The sequence below is a fragment of the Dasypus novemcinctus genome, chromosome 16 (assembly GCF_030445035.2).
Source record: "Dasypus novemcinctus isolate mDasNov1 chromosome 16, mDasNov1.1.hap2, whole genome shotgun sequence".
NCBI lineage: Eukaryota > Metazoa > Chordata > Mammalia > Cingulata > Dasypodidae > Dasypus > Dasypus novemcinctus.
In genome coordinates, this window is record NC_080688.1 from 66260810 (window position 1) to 66276766 (window position 15957).

At 46.1% G+C, this 15957-nt stretch overlaps 1 protein-coding gene across 1 annotated transcript in view; it reads right to left on the reverse strand.

The window, feature by feature from the left end:
* MYO5B (myosin VB) overlaps positions 1-15957 on the reverse strand; it is a 373786-nt gene that overhangs the window by 85932 nt on the left and 271897 nt on the right. The window contains exon 17 of the mRNA XM_058277683.2: positions 9129-9215. Within this exon, the coding sequence (XP_058133666.1) occupies positions 9129-9215 (87 nt within the window). The remainder of the gene's footprint in view (positions 1-9128; positions 9216-15957) is intronic.

Here is a 15957-nt window from a genome sequence, read left to right on the forward strand (position 1 = left end):
CTTCAATATGTGTTCATCAATTTTAATAAATGTACCACACTAACAAAAGATGTTGTTAATGGGGAAAAGTGGGAGTTGAAGAGGTTGGGGTATATGGGAATCCCCCATATTTTTAATTTAACATTTATGTAATCTAAAGCTTCTTTAAAAATAAAAAAGTTTTAAAAATAGGCAAAGGGTTTGAATAGACATTTTCCAAAGAAGATACACTAATGGCCCATAAACACATGAAAAGATGCTCAACCTCATTAGCCATTAAGGAAATTAAAATCAAAACTAAAATGGGATATCTTTGAACCCACTGAGATGGCTGTAATAAAAAACAGACAATAACAAGGGTTGGTGAGAATGTGTATGTGTCTGGTAAGAAGATAAAATGTTGCAGCTGCTGTGGAAGACAATTTGGCAGTGCCTCAAAAAGTTAAATCCAGAATTACCATATGATCCAGCAATTCCATTTCTACTCAAAAGAGTACACATTCACACAAAAACTCGTACATGAGTGATCATAATAGCATTATCTGTAATAGCCAAAAAGTGGAAACAACCCAAATGCCCATCCCACTGACAAATGCTTAAACAAAATGTGGTATATCCTTTTGATGGAATATTATTCAGGCATAGAAAGTACTTACATATGGTACAACATGGATGAACCTTGAAAACTTTATGCTAAGTGAAAGAAGCCAGACACAAAAAGGCACATATTATATGATTCCATTAATATGAAATGTCTAGCATTGACAAATCCATAAAGACAAAATGTAGGTTAGTGGTTGCCATGAGCTAGAGGAAGCTGGGGTGGAAATGAGGAGTGACTGCTAATGGGTATGGATGGGGTTTCTTTTAAGGTTGATGAAAATGTTCTGGAATTAGGTTGTGGTGATACTTGCACCACTTTGTGAATATACTAAAAACCACTGAATTGTATACTTTAAAAGTGAGTTTATGGTTTGTGGATTACATGTCAATAAAAAAGAGACAATGTGATGAACAAAGAAGATGAAGTTTGTGGGTGGCCTTCATAAAGGATTATATGGGACACATCATCATTTTAGCTGATACTCGTGGAGGGGCGCCTGGCTCTAGCACTCACATCACCACTAGTACCCCATGTTTGCCTTCCCCCTTAATCTTCCATCTAGATCTTGGGCCTCCCAAGGGAACAAAGGCTCAGCCCTAGATGCACCCCCAGGTCTGAAGGTTGCTAAGCTTTGCTTGAGAGGGAGAGAAACTGTTCCTCCCCTTCGGCTCTGCATTGGAGCCAAGACACAGCCAGGACAGAGGCAAACCTAATCAGCCTTAACACTGCTTAGATATGACCAAGACTTGTGGTTTACCCAGTGACCAACACTTGCCTTCAGGGAAATGACTTTAAGGAAGGGTGCATTTGAAAATCACCTGGCAAACCTTGTCAAAATGCACATTTCGGGGTTCAGTTTCAGATTGATTTAAAAGGTCAGAGACAGAGTCTTTGCTTCTGAAACTGTGAGACTTCCACGTTTACAATGTGCAAGCCTGTATGAGTCTTTGGTCAGACTCTAGACCAAAGAAATGAGGTTGGAGCTCAGGCAAAAGGAGCCAGAATTAAAGGTTGTAAGATCCTGAGAATAATTTCATCTCAAAATAAGTTTTCCTACCCCGAGAGCCTCCTTGTTTCTCAAATGTGGCCTCTAAGCTGAACTCAGCATTACCTTCTCCCCAGTGTGGACATGACTCCTGGGGATGAGCCTATCTGGCACTGAGGGATTACTACCAAGCACCAACTAGAATGCAACTGGAATAAGGTGCTGACCAAAAGGGGGTAAGGGTAAAGACAAATGAGTTTATATGATCAAGAGACTTCAAAGTGAGTTGGGACGTCATTCCAGAGGTTATACTTATGTACATCTCAGCAGGATCTCACTGATTGCCAAAGTAAATATTTCCTAAAATAGTAGAGACATCCAAACAGGCAGGGCAGACAGCTCAGGAGTTTGGAGCCCTGTTTGTGGGTCCTACTGGGGAATTTATGCTCCCCAGTGTGACAGAGATGGACTCAGTCATGGTTTCCCTACACAAGGATCTTCTTTCTATTTGAACCTATAGTTAGTGCTAGGGTTGAAAGGTGTACATCCAAGAGACTTAAATCTTTGGGCTGTCCATGTGGCAGCCAGACCCTGAATATCAAAAGAGTTGTAACACCTACTCTCCAGTTCACTGGAATCACCCTGAACAACAAACAAGGAGATGATGATGGACAACAACCATCTCAATGAACAGAAAGAGCCTGCAACTGCAAGCAAGATAATCCCATCCATCTGCCCCCTCCCCCCCTCAATTAGAGGTAGAGTGGGCATCACCATCCCAGAATCCTCAGGAATGGGGAATGGATGATGGACTAGAGTAGACTTACTGGTATTCTAAGATAGACTTATTGTGATTCTAGCAATGAAAGAACTTTTATCACTGATGTGGAGGCAGCAGCCACTGGAGGTTCTGTGGGGAAAAACAGATGAAATATGGGGACGGGACATTTTTGGGACTTGGGAATTATCTTGAATGACACTGCAATGACAGATACAAGCCATTTTATCTTGTCAGAACTTACAAAATTGTGTGAGAGTGTAAACTACAATGTAAACTATTAATATAATCCATGCTTAGTGGCAATGCTCCAAAATGTTTTCATCAATTGTAATGAATGTAGCACATTAATGAAGGAGGTTGTTAATATGGGGAGATGTGGGAGGGGTTGGGACTGGGGCATATGGTAACCCCCTATATTTTTTATGTAACATTTATGTAATCTAAGTATCTTTTTAAAAAATTTAAAAGTATATTAAAAAATGAAAAAAGTTTACCATTATTCATTCTTTCTCTACAAAATTTTTAAAAAAGATTCCCCCCACTCCCCACCCCAATTGGCTCCCTCATCTGTTTGCTTGTTGTTTTTGCTCGTTGTTTGTTTTTTCTTTAGGAAGTACCAGGAATTGAACCTGGGACCTCCCATATGGGAGGCGGTTACTTGAGCTACATCTGCTCCCCCTGCAGACTTTTTAATAGCAATGCCATTAACTATGTGTGTTTAAGTTCCATTATGGGGAAACGGACTTGGCCCAGTGGTTAGGGCATCCGTCTACCACATGGGAGGTCCGCGGTTCAAACCCCGGGCCTCCTTGACCCGTGTGGAGCTGGCCCACGCGCAGTGCTGACACACACAAGGAGTGCCATGCCACGCAGGGGTGTCCCCTGCGTAGGAGAGCCCCACGCACAAGGAGTGCTCCCGTGAGGAGAGCCGCCCAGCGCGAAAGAAAGTGCAGCCTGCCCAGGAATGGCGCCACCCACACTTCCCATGCCGCTGACGACAACAGAAGCGGACAAAGAAACAAGACGCAGCAAATAGACACAGAGAACAGACAACCAGGGGAGAGGGGGGAATTAAATAAAATAAACAAATCTTTAAAAAAAAGTTCCATTATGACTGCACAGGAAGATGAATTGGGAGTTTCTAAAGACTGTCTAGTCCATAATCCTATGCTATTTATTCCATTTGGGGTAAGGGGAGAAGGGTTGGGGTTGAGGAAGGAGTGGAAATCTTTTCAGAAAGCACCACTCAGATTTTCTGAAGTGAGGTAGATGAGATGAAGTGAAGGAGAACTGAAGATTTATGAAGTTTTTTTCTTTAATACAAACACTGCACATTCAAATAATCCCAACACACACACTTTTTTGGGTTATATTGTATTTGCTTCACGAGTCTCATATGAGACAAGGCTGCTCTGAATCCCCAAAGAGGAAGACAGATGATGCACAGGCACAGCACATGCTGAGGGGGGAGGGAAGGGGAGCTGGGACCCAGGGGCCGGATGGACAAGCTTCTCTTCCAGACAGGGCATTTATCACAGAGTTTATGAATATTTAAATGAACCTATTTTTTAACCACTGTCGAGTGTGTCAAAGTGAATGACATTTTCATTTTAAATTAGACCCACAGACATATTTCTCAGGGAGGATAAAAACAGACAAATATAGAAGCTTGAGGACAGGAGAAGGAAGCACCAGAAAGCCACTGCTAGCCTCAAGTTCCAGATTCATCCTCTCTGGCTGGCTGGACTTCCGGAGCATTGGGCATGCATTGATTTTGGAACGGGGTAAGAGTTTTTCCCAGAGCATCGTTAGGTGGGATACAAGAATGCTACTCAAAATGCACAGGTGAGCGGGGCTGCCCTCTGCCTGGGCTCTTGGGGAACGGCGCCAGGCACTATTTCATCACAGGTCCCTGCTATCCTGGGAGAGGTCTTTTTCTCTTCCTTTGCTTTTTTTCCTCTCTGGTAAAAGTGATATTTGTCCTCTAGCTGCTTAATTAGGAGAAGCGTGGGAAATGGTATATAATCAAGAGTCCATGGGCTCTTTGGAAACAGCAGTGTGACGCTGTACAGATATGGGACAAGCTAATGTAAGTGAGACCACTTTGCTGGGTGGAGTCTCAGCAGCCAAGGAGGTGAATTCTCCTTTTGTTGATGACCCCCAATTTGCCCAGGTCACACTCAGGTCCCTCCAGTCCCACAAGGGTCCCCCAAAGTCAGGCCATCAGGAGGACTACTCAACTATACGCTCTGAGGCTAGCACACCTTACACTTCCTGTTTCTTTTCCTTACTAGTTAACATCTCACTGAGTACACAGTATCTGTAAAACCTCAAGCACGTCAACCTCATATACAGGAGACACATGCCAAGCTCCTGGATTTAACCAGTGAGGTCACTCCAAATGACTCCTGTAGCTGGAAGGTGCAGGAGGGTGGGCAGTGACACCGGGTCAGGAGATGACTGATTTGACAGCCTTGTGCACAGCTGGAGAGCTTCCTTCCCCACATTGCTCGTCTTCTAAAGACTCGCTACCCTCGGTGCCATGGCTTGCGCGAGGGCGAGACTAAAAGGAGATCAGGACCTCAGCAAAACAGCACAGATGGTTCACCTCCACCTCGATCCTGATGTAAGTACCATAAGTTCATGATGCCTCTTTCAAATGGCAGTTGGGGGAAGGAATCCTCTCTTTGACCCTTCAGCAAAATCTGCTAAGGCAAATAAATGTAAGGAGGATACAGAAAGCAGTGTTGTGGATCTCAGCCTACAAGTTTAAATCACAGCAGTAAAAGGCCCTGTCCATGATACTTGAAGTAGAGTCTTTTCCTCACTTCCCTCCATTTTCCACAATATTTGTAGTTATAAAAACAAATGGCACAGGGAGTGGGCGTTGCTCAGTGGTTGAGCACCTGTTTCCCACAAACAAGGTTCTGGGTTCAATCTTCGGTACCTCACTAAAGAAGGGGAAAAAGGCACAGACACACGTGTAATTGTCTTCTGGAAAGAAGTCTGAAACAATTAGGCAGGTAGGAAAAGACTCGCCAGCTATCTGGTAAGAGGCTAGCAAGTCGGTGGGCATCTCAACTCTGCTGGCAACTCTAATTCCAGCCAGGTGGAACAAGCAGTAGGAAAAGCTATTTTCCATACGGGCCTCAAGACTTGTAGGGAACACATTCTCTTAACTGCCAAGGAAGGGGTCAATTGGATGAGGCAAAAAAGCACACCTGAGCTCCCAAAGAGTAGCAGGCACAGGGGACAGAGGGGACAGAGAAGCTCTTTCCTGATCACTGGACAGGACAAGCAGTCATTGTCACTCAGCTGCCTGGACATCAAGCCACCCTCTGGCTGGCAGTGCCCTCCCACTGCCTCCCGGCCAATCTCAATCCTTCTCATCCTTCAAGGCCCAGCTCCAGTGTCACCTCCTTTGTGAAGCCATGGCTCCTACCACACTTGTCCTACAAGCTTGCATCTGATAAAATGTTGTTCTCTAACTGTTTGAAGCTTGAATAACTTCTCTGCTCTTGGACTATGAGTTCCCGGGGGGCAGGGACCATCACTTCCATGTCTAATTCCCTCACAGTACCTGGCACGGGCCTAGATGCTTGATGCAGGAGAAGACATGGAGTAGACAGACAAAGAGAAGGACATCATGAGGGCAAGATAACGTTCCCATTCTACACACAGCTCATGAGAAACTACTGAAGTATACAGCATTCTCTCCTTCGTCCTCCACTGCTAAGTTAATCTTGTAGTGCAGCTGCAAAATCAGTAGGAGCGTCACTGCCACTCTGACCTCACACAGCGAGGCTGAGAGCTAGCTTGACTGGCGGCTCAGAGGTGGCAGACAGGTATACTGACCTCTGCATGAAGCACGACCTGCAGTGACCCCCGAGACCCGTGGACTTCTAGCCTTTCCCTGAGGTTCTCCGAGAAGAGACATTCACACTGTCTGCAAGTCACTGGGCCTACTATTAAACAATTCCATCGGTTGGAAGTTCTCAGTGAAACAGGTGGCTCCTTACATAACTGAGATGGGTCCCTAAGGTTTCCCCGACTTAGAGCATGTCTTTGTTACACACACTTTCCTTGTTTCTTCTTCCCTGGCTTGCCACGGTCCCAACGTTTACGCCTCCCAGCCTGACAAGCCCACCACTAGCATCAACTATATATTAAATGCAATGGGCACCCTGGGGGTGTCTACTTACCTGGAATGTCCAGGGCAGCTACGGCAACAAGGACCTCCAATCCCTAAGTTCTTGCAGAGTGACCCTAAACATCTTAACACAGGGACATCTTTGCTTCTGTTTGATCTCAGAAACTTTTTAATATATATTTTACACTGATCTTTTCAATTGCTTAAAGAGTTTGGGGATTTTAGAATATTCTTCTGAAGTGACCAGACACAAAAACCATGCTAGAAATTTCTGGTATGGACATGTCCAAACCAGATAACTGCACGTATAGGAATGCTGCTTCTGGCTCATAACAGAATATTTAATATTTATTAATATCTTTAAATGTCCACATTTACTTAATGTTTTATTAAATGCCAAAGTGCCAGCACTGAGGACTTTAGATGCATTTTCATTTCTCACAACAATCTATGAAGTATTATTATTATACTAAGCAGTAAGGAAACTCAGGCCCAGAGCGACTAATTTACTTGCCTGAGGTCATCCAGCCAAAAAGTGTGGGAGAAGAGACTTGAATCTAGGCCCGACTCAAAAGCTGAAGCCCTTGGCCACCAGGCTTTTTTGGCTCTAGCCCCCACACCATCCTGCAGTGTTGACTTATCTACGAGCTAGAGAGGAGCGGGAGCAGTTCTACTCCCGGGTCTCAGAGCTGGGCCCAGCCTCAGGAGGCAGGCTCGGAGGACCCCAGCCCACTCCCTATCCTCTGAGAAGCCTTTGTCTGGTTGGCAAAGCCCCACTGATGTGAAAAGTTCCATGCTTGCCAATGACAAGGCAAGGGGCAGGGGATAGTGTGGTGCCTAGTACCAGCTCAACCACCAACCAGCTGGTGACGTTTAGCAGCTCATGTCCCTCTCTGGGTCTCATTTGTAAAAGTGCATGTTACATGGTTAACACATCCATACCTATAATATAAAACAAGTATAGTTCATGACATGATACCTTTTTCCCACAAAATGACCTCTTATATTTTCCACCCCAAGTTATTTCATTAAAAAACAATTTGCTGTTCACAACCCATTAAATTGATTTCCCGACCCTCTAATGGGTTGCAGTGTATACCAAAACCACACCAACCCAGCGAGAAACACTGGATTAAAGGTGGTGGCTTTCCAAACTTTCTTTTCCTTTTTAAAGCAGCAGATACTTTTAGATGAGCGAAACCTCTCTCGGAAGCCCAACAACAGAAGAGTCAGGAACAGGAGTGGAGTCAGGCTGTCCGTGGAACACGATTTAAAAACTAGTGGCTTAGCAGCTCCCTCAGGTCCTCTTCTCATTCTTACGCTGAGTGAAACTGTCTGACCTGAACCCCACGCTTGTGGCAGACACGGAAAGGCTATGTACTTAGTGTGACCACAGTAGTTTAAACTCAAAACTGTGCCCATGGCCTGAGCCCCATTCTCTCAGGCAAAAGGCCAGCATGGGACACGGCAGGACAGAGAAGGGAAAAGTGGCACAAAGCCTTCATCTAGGAAGGACAAGCCCAGCCCACAGCATTAAAGGCAGAGCTGTTAGCTGCTCATGTTCAGACCCGAAGGTCAAAAAATGAGATGGAGTCCCAGGCACGCCCTGTCTTTTCTCCCAGGGAGAGACGTGGTTGAAAAGAAAAAAGTATAGCCTTTGACAGATCATCCTGAATAATGACTGAATCTGCTGGGCTTTGAAAAGCGGCCTGAGTGCTGTAGATTATTGACGGTGCTTGCACTTTTCGGGTCAAATGCAAATTCCTAATTCCATCAGCAACTTCCTTCCCAGGCCTAACATTTGGGAACTGTTTGTGGTTTAGTTGTTTATAGGTAATTAACTGCTGCATATGAAATGATTCCTCAAGTGCTGCAGGAAAGGGCCAGGTGGAGAGATGGCAGGGAGGAGGGCAGGCCTGTGCTTCACCTCCTCCCGGCTGGCTCCCTCTCTCCTGACACATACAGGACTTCTTAGGACAGAAGCTCCCTGGGGGAAACACCATATGCTCTGGCCTGCCACTCTGCTCAGCTTCAAATCCAGGCAGAAGCTGCCTGGCCTGCTTGACACTGGTAGGCACGATGATTACACAAGAGCCAGTGGGCTCACCACACACACTGCACCTTTCAAGGCAAGTGTCCAGAGGGGCACTTCAGGCTTGGCGCAGAATCAAAAAACTCTGGAGTGGTTCAATGGCTTATCCACAATGTAAATCAGACCATGATAACTTTTTATGTTTTTTAACTCAAAGAAATTGTATTTTCTACCATAGATTTAATTCAATATTAAAAGGTAAAAGGGAAAGGCAGGAATTGAGATGACAAGAAATTCTCTTTGTAACTCTAGTTAGCTCATCACCCAGGCCGACGTAAATTTCAAAAAGCTGCCCAAGAGGATGTTCGTTTGTTTACTCCCATACTTTTCAGGCCAAACTGAAATTCTTATTTCCATCATAACTTCACTCATGGCCTTAGTGTTCCAGGACTTTTTTTGAGGCTCTACTTGTGGCTAACAGCACCTAGAGGGTTCCCAGCACCTAGAGGGTTCCCAGGAGGGTTTTTTTTGAGGCTCTACTTGTGGCTAACAGCACCTAGAGGGTTCCCAGGAGGGCAGGCCTGGTGGGCACATTACCTGGAGGGGTAGCCGGCCGCACTGATACGAATCGTCTCCAACACGCCGCAGGCTCTGAGCTGCTGCACTGCTCTCTTTGGATCAAAGCTGCAAAAGAATAGGACAAGGGAGGAGTTGCCACATTAGCAAATAAGAAACATTTCTTCTCGTAGCATATGAAGCAGTTCTACTGGGTACCCAGGTCATCCAGCTCAAGGTCCAGAGTTAAGCACAGATCAAAAGGCAATGCTTGAGGAGCATGAGACCATTTCAGCATCTTCAGTTCTGTGTTTGAGACTTTTGTGTACAAGATTCTTGCCTCTATTTTGCCTCACTGAATTCTATCTACTCTCCAATTCACATTCCTGCCTGCTCCCCAGATCCATCCCTTATTACTTCCATCTACACGGGCAGCTATATTAATTCAGGTCCAAAACATACACACTTGACACAAGCATTGTTCTAGCTCAGTGGTTAAAACGGTGAGTTTCTGGGCCAGGCACTCCTGAGTTTGAGTTGTGACATGACCACTTCCAGCTTTGTCACGAGGAGCAAATAACATTGTTTGGGTCTCAGTAGCCTCAACTGAAAAATGAGGATAATAAGGGAAGCGGATTTGGTTCACCTAGTAGTGTGTCTGCCTACCACATGGAGATCCAGGGTTCAAACCCAGAGCTTCCTGATCCATGTGGTGACCTGGCCCACGCACAGTGCTGATGGGCACAAGGAGTGCCCTGCCACACAGGGGTGTCCCCCACGTAGGGGAGCCCCAAGCACAAGGAGTGTACCCCATAAGGAGAGCCGCCCAGTGCAAAAAAAGTGCAACCTGCCCAGGAGCGGCGCTGCACACACACAGAACTGACGCAGTAAGACGATGCAATAAAAAAGGAGTAGTTTCCCAATGCCGCTGTCAAGAATACAAGCGGACACAGAAGAACACACAGCAAATGGACATCGTGAGCAGACAACTGGTGGGGGTGGGGGGAAGGGGAGAGAAATAAAATAAATCTTTAAAAAAGAAAATGGGGATAACAACAAAATCCATTTTAAAGTCAGCCTGAAAATTAAATGTAGTGACCCATGAATTAGAATAGTGCCTGGTACAAGATAAGGGCACAAGTATTGTTAGAGATTATGATAGCTCATCATTTATGGATGAAGGACTTCACCTTCATGTCTGAAGATACACGAGCCACACCTTCAACCGCATGTGTCCCATGGTACACAGCCTAGCCCTGAAACCCAGTATTAATATTTATTCAAACACATATTTGAGTATGAGGTTGTAGAATAAAAGGTCAGACAAGGTCCATGCTCTCTAATACCCAAGCTTGAAGAGAAGATGAAAACTGTATGCAAGTATACTGTAAGGCAGATGTCAGAACCTTGGAAAATGTGCCAAAAGAAACCAGAAGGGAAGGACATCGTGGTTGGCTAGGGTAACCAGGTAGGCTTCATGGAGAAAGAATGAGGTTGAAGTAGAATCAATCAATATTTATAACCTGCTAAGACTACTCTTATGAGAAGGGAAGAAGATGCTCCCTTTCCTCCTGCCGGTTCTGCAGCTCGACTAAGGTCAAGGGCCATGCAAGTTTTGCACCTTCCACTCCAAGCAGTAGTGGGGCAGGGAGGAGGAGCCCCCAGGTTCAGTGACAGCTATGGATCCTGAAAATTAATTAATATTGGCTTCCAACAAACTTTGTTGCCCTTCTGGATAAAAGAAGATGGAACCTTCCTTAGTTCCAGGAGATGCAACAGCCCAGTGGACGATCTCTTGCCATGCTTGTCTGTCATTCTCCCTGACAACCCAGGTGTTGTTTTCCAAGCAACCCAGCTTCTCAGGATTGGGGAACTCTGCAGGGCAGATCTGAGGTCTGCCACCCTGTGATTGACATCTCTCCACCAGAGGCTCCTCCTACGTCCTCTCATCTCTGTACATGACCTCCCCAAACCCCACTCTATGTCGTTCTCTGATGCCAAAAGGGATTTAGAAGCCCACTGGGGAAGGTGTTGCCAGCTGCTCCCTAGGATTGCCTGGCCCTGGGGGCAATTGATAGTGGAGAAGCAGAGGGCATTTTCCACATGATGAAGACTGCGAGCTGTACCACTTTCAGGCTCCAGCCACACTCTACATTCCACGTGGGCCTGGATCTTGCTGTCCAGGGAGACACCTAGTCTCTCCTCTAGGCCTGTGCTCACGCCTTTCCTCTGCCTGCCCAAACCCCAGCTTCTCCAGAAAGTCTTCCCTGCTTCCCCCAGCCCCACGTGATGGCAGCCTCGCTGATTGCTTAATTCCACACCCTTCTGAACTTCAGAAGTTAATTTCATCTTTTTAATGAGAGTAAAAGCTCCTTAATGAGAGGGTCTCACAAGGCAAAAGGAAAACACATGGCTGAGGCCCGACAGTGACTGTGCGCTGATCTGTTCACATAGCTAGGTTTTCTGTGTCTTCCACAGGACGTAGCACAGTTCTGGAATCAAAGAAGGAACTTAATCGTATGGAGTGGCAAGGACTTGTGGACACACACAATTCAGTTATGGAAACTCGCTGCGACATAAAGGGGTGCTTGTGGCCTTGGGTGATCCTCAGGAGCCTCTGGGAGGCAGGCTCTGCTGTTTACAAGCTCTGCTCCTCTCGCCTCCAAGGTGGTACCTTGGGCTCTGAGTTATGAATACAAAGCGGACATGCTTGAGCTTTGGAAAAGACTTCTGGTGGAGTGAGGGCCTCTCTCCCTAGGCACTCTGCACCCAACAGCAGCAGCTGTGCTCTTCAGGCCTGCTACCAGCTTCTTCCCTCTGCAGGGTCCAATTCAATGCCCTGAGCATGACAGGGGTGGGCAGCCACACAGCAAGCGTCGCCGCCCCTAGTCCTACGTGGGCAGCAGGTCCAGCCTGGGTCCCTGCTTCCTCCAGGACCTCTCCCTGCTCCTCAGTGGAAAATGAGCAGATGCTCCCTGAGAACCCCTTTCCACTCTTCCCCAGCCCACTCCTGTCTACCCTGTACCATGCCGTGTGGCCCCTGGGCATTCTAGCTCAGCACTGGTCCCATCTCGTGGCCCCGTGGCTTGCTGAGTGTACATTCTTCCACCCCATGCAACACGGTGTAAGCTCTCAGGGCAGGGAGTGCATTGAGCTTCTCTGGGAGCCACCACACCTAGTGTGGTCCCATGGAAGGCATTTAACAAATTGGTTTTGAACTTAGCTTTAAAATTCTTCCTTGCCTCACAATGACCCAACACAGTCACTACCTTCCTCATACATGCTTTTCCCTCCTGAGATGACACATCTTCCTCCACGGACTGGAGGAAAAGAGCAAGATTAAGGTGGAGAGAATGCAGTCTGACCTTAGCTTTCCCACTAATGGCCAGTGTCATGTTGGGTGAGAAAATCTCTCTATAATAACCCATTTTCCTCCTTTGCTATATGACAGCTGGGCATATCTGCCAACTATTTATCACCAGTTGGCTGTTAAGATCAAGTGATGCAAGAAAGGACTGCTATTAGAAAAAATTAAAAGATCCTCTACAAACAGAAGCTATTGCCTTATCCTTCCCTGTTTGCATATCCCCCAGTGGGGCATACAAAGCCCCAGCCTTTTGGTTTTTAAACCTTATCTCCTCAATAGTAAAGAAAACTCTGTCTTTCAAATAAATCCCTTAAATTCCCTGCATTCCTCATCAGGGGATCCAGAATGAAAGATCAGTCCTTCCCCCTACTAATTTTTTTTTTAAGATTTATTTTTTATTTATTTCTCTCCCCTCCCCTCCATTGTCTGTTCTGTGTCCATTCACCACGCGTTCTTCTGCATCTGCTTGCATTATCCGGCAGCACTGGGAAATTGTGTCTCTTTTTTGTTGTGCCATCTTGCTGCATTAGCCCTTTGTGTGCATGGCATCACTCCTGGGTGGGCTGCACTTTTTCCATGCAGGGCTGTTCGCCTTGCAGGGTGCACTCCTTGTGCATGGGGCACCCCTACATGGCACAGCACTCCTTGCGCACAACAGCACTGTGCGTGGGCCAGCTCACCGCACGAGTCAGGAGGTCCTGGGGATCAAACCCTGGACCCCCCACATAGTAGACGGATGCTCTATCAGTTGAGCCATGTCCGCTTCCCCCACCTACTAAATTTTAGAGGACCATAATGAAGACAACACCAAACTCTGGAAAGAAAAGTTACTAATGATATTTAGGATCAAACTGCTAAAATCCAGGTTTACAGTTTCCCCTCCCAATAAAATGTGCTGGTTCAGCAGAGCCAGGAGCTTGTGAGGTATACAGTGAGAATCCTGTGGTGTTAGACCTGGGCTCTGTCTCTGCAGTCTCATGCCATGTAATTGACTTCTCCACAGGCTGCATGCTCCTTATTGTTTTCTTCCGGCCCTGCAAGGATGCAGTTGTACTTGAAGACCCTGAAACTCCTCGGACTGCCCACTTCTGAGAACAGTGGGCTGGTCTTTGGGGAACCTGGCCATGTCTTTCAACAAGCAATCTCAGATTATTATAATTGTCCCCGAGCTGCCTCCCCCACCCCAGACCCTCTCCCCTCTTTAGCCTTCGTGCTCCCCCAGACTTTCTCAGGCCCACTAACAGTCACTTCTGCCATGCCATCATCAGGGATGTGTGACATCCTTAAGGATGGGGCATGTTTTGACAGTCCACCTGTCCTAGCCCAGTGCCTGCTGAGTAGATACGACAGATTGTCTGGATAAAAGAAGAAAGAACAGTGCTTTTATACCTGAGATGATATCAAAGCATTTAGTGTAGGACAGTGATTCTCAATCAGGGGTGGATTTACCTACCAGAGAACATTTGGCAACACCTGAAACACTTTTAGTGTCACAGTTAGGGGAAGCTACTGGCATCTAGAGGGAAGAGAACAGTGATGCTTAGACATCCACTACACAGAATTATCTAGTCAAAAATGTCAACAGAGCCAAGGGTGAGAAACCTTGTAGTAGGGGATGGGGAGACGGATATAGCAATTTCTTTCTAGAATGTTAATATTTTAATCATAAATTTTTATACATTTCACAGCTTATTCCCATTCATTATCTCCTTGGATTCTTTCACCAGGATAATTATTTTTAATGAAAGTAACCATGAAGAAATCAGGCTGAGCATAAAAGACTAGTTTGTGATCAGCCAACCAATCAGTAGCAGAACCTGGACTAGAATCCAGGTTTCCTGACACGGTTCAGTATTCTTCCCAGCTTCCCTCTTTACTGGGAGAAAGACAAAGAATAATTATGGTCCTAAAGGAAAAGGAAGGTCCTCAAAAAAAAACACAAAGGGATATTAGGATTAGAAAGCCTCTTTGCAAGTCCCTACCTTCTCCTCTCCTCTAAGAGGGGAGGCCCAGCAGAGTCTCTGATGCATGGTGATACCAGGTTCTAAGGAAGAACTGCCCAAGGTCACAGCATGGCAGTACCAAGTTCTAGGGAAGAACTGCTCAAGGTCACAGTGTAGTAGTACCAGGTTTTAAGGAAGAACTGCCCAAGGTCACTGCAAGGTGGTACCAGGTTCTAGGGAAGAACTGCCCAAGGTCACAGCGTGGTGATACCAGGTTCTAGGGAAGAACTGCCCAAGGTCACAGCGTGGCGGCACCAGGTTCTAGGGAAGAACTGCCCAAGGTCACTGCAAAGTGGTACCAGGTTCTAGGGAAGAACTGGTCAAGGTCACAGCTGGCTGGGGGGAGGAAGAGGTGCCCAGCCCCCATCTTTCCTCTCATGGGCCCCAGCACGCTGCTTTCTGCCCTTCACACATAATCTACATCTTTCACACATGCTGCTCTTCTAACAGCCTCTTTTCTTCTGAAGTCAGCCAGTAAACAGATGCCACGTGGGTGGAATTCCTAAGCATGTTTCAGAAATTTGGAGGAAGGGAAAAGAGAGAACAATCAGCATGGTTCAAAGAAAGCTGACTCAACAGTGTCTACCTAACCTTTCTAGTACAAAGTCTAAGTGAATGGAAGTCAAGTTTATTAAATGATGGGAACTGTAGAAGGCAGCTCAGGTATTCAGCCCGAGGGTCAGAGTTGCCAAAAAGAATTATTTCACAGAAAGAAACTGTGCTAGGACAAGGTATCAGAAGGACAGGAAGAATGTGCTTTAAAAATCTGAAAATATACCTCTACTAAGCATCCCATCCCTATCAGTGATGTACAGTAGGCCTATTTCTACCTGCCAAGCCTTTCAAGTTCATTCACCCACTGGTCCAGTCTGTGTGCCTGTGCATCCATCCTCTTGCCTATCCACTGAACTGAAAATCTACCCATATGCCCACTGGGTCTGTCGGCTCACTTAGTCAATAAGCATGTACTGGTATCTACCACATTCCATGGTGCATCGAACCTGAAACCTGAGCTTGGAACTGAAAACACAAAGACAAAAAAGAAACTCAGAGTTAAGAAGGGGCAAAAGACAAGAAATCAGCTACAGGAAAGTGTAACAAGCACTAAGAGATGTGCATGAGGTAAGAGAACCCGGGGGGCCACTCAGAGAAAGCCACCAAATTCTTGAGTTAGATGGGTGGGGAAGGGGAATTTGGGTTTTTTTTGTTTTGTTTTCATTTTTTTCATTTTCTTTTAAATGTTATATTCAAAAAATATGAGGTCCCCATATAACCCCCACCCCACCCATGCCACCCCTCCCACATCAACAAACTCTACCATCATTGTGGCACATCCACTGCACCTGGCGAATACATTCTGGAGAACTGCTGCAGCACATGTGGTCCACATTGTAGTCCACACTCTCCCCCAGTCCAGCCAGTGGGCCACCACAGGACACACAATGTCCAGCATCCATCCTTGCAGCACCACCCAGGACAACTCCAAATCCTGAAAATTTCC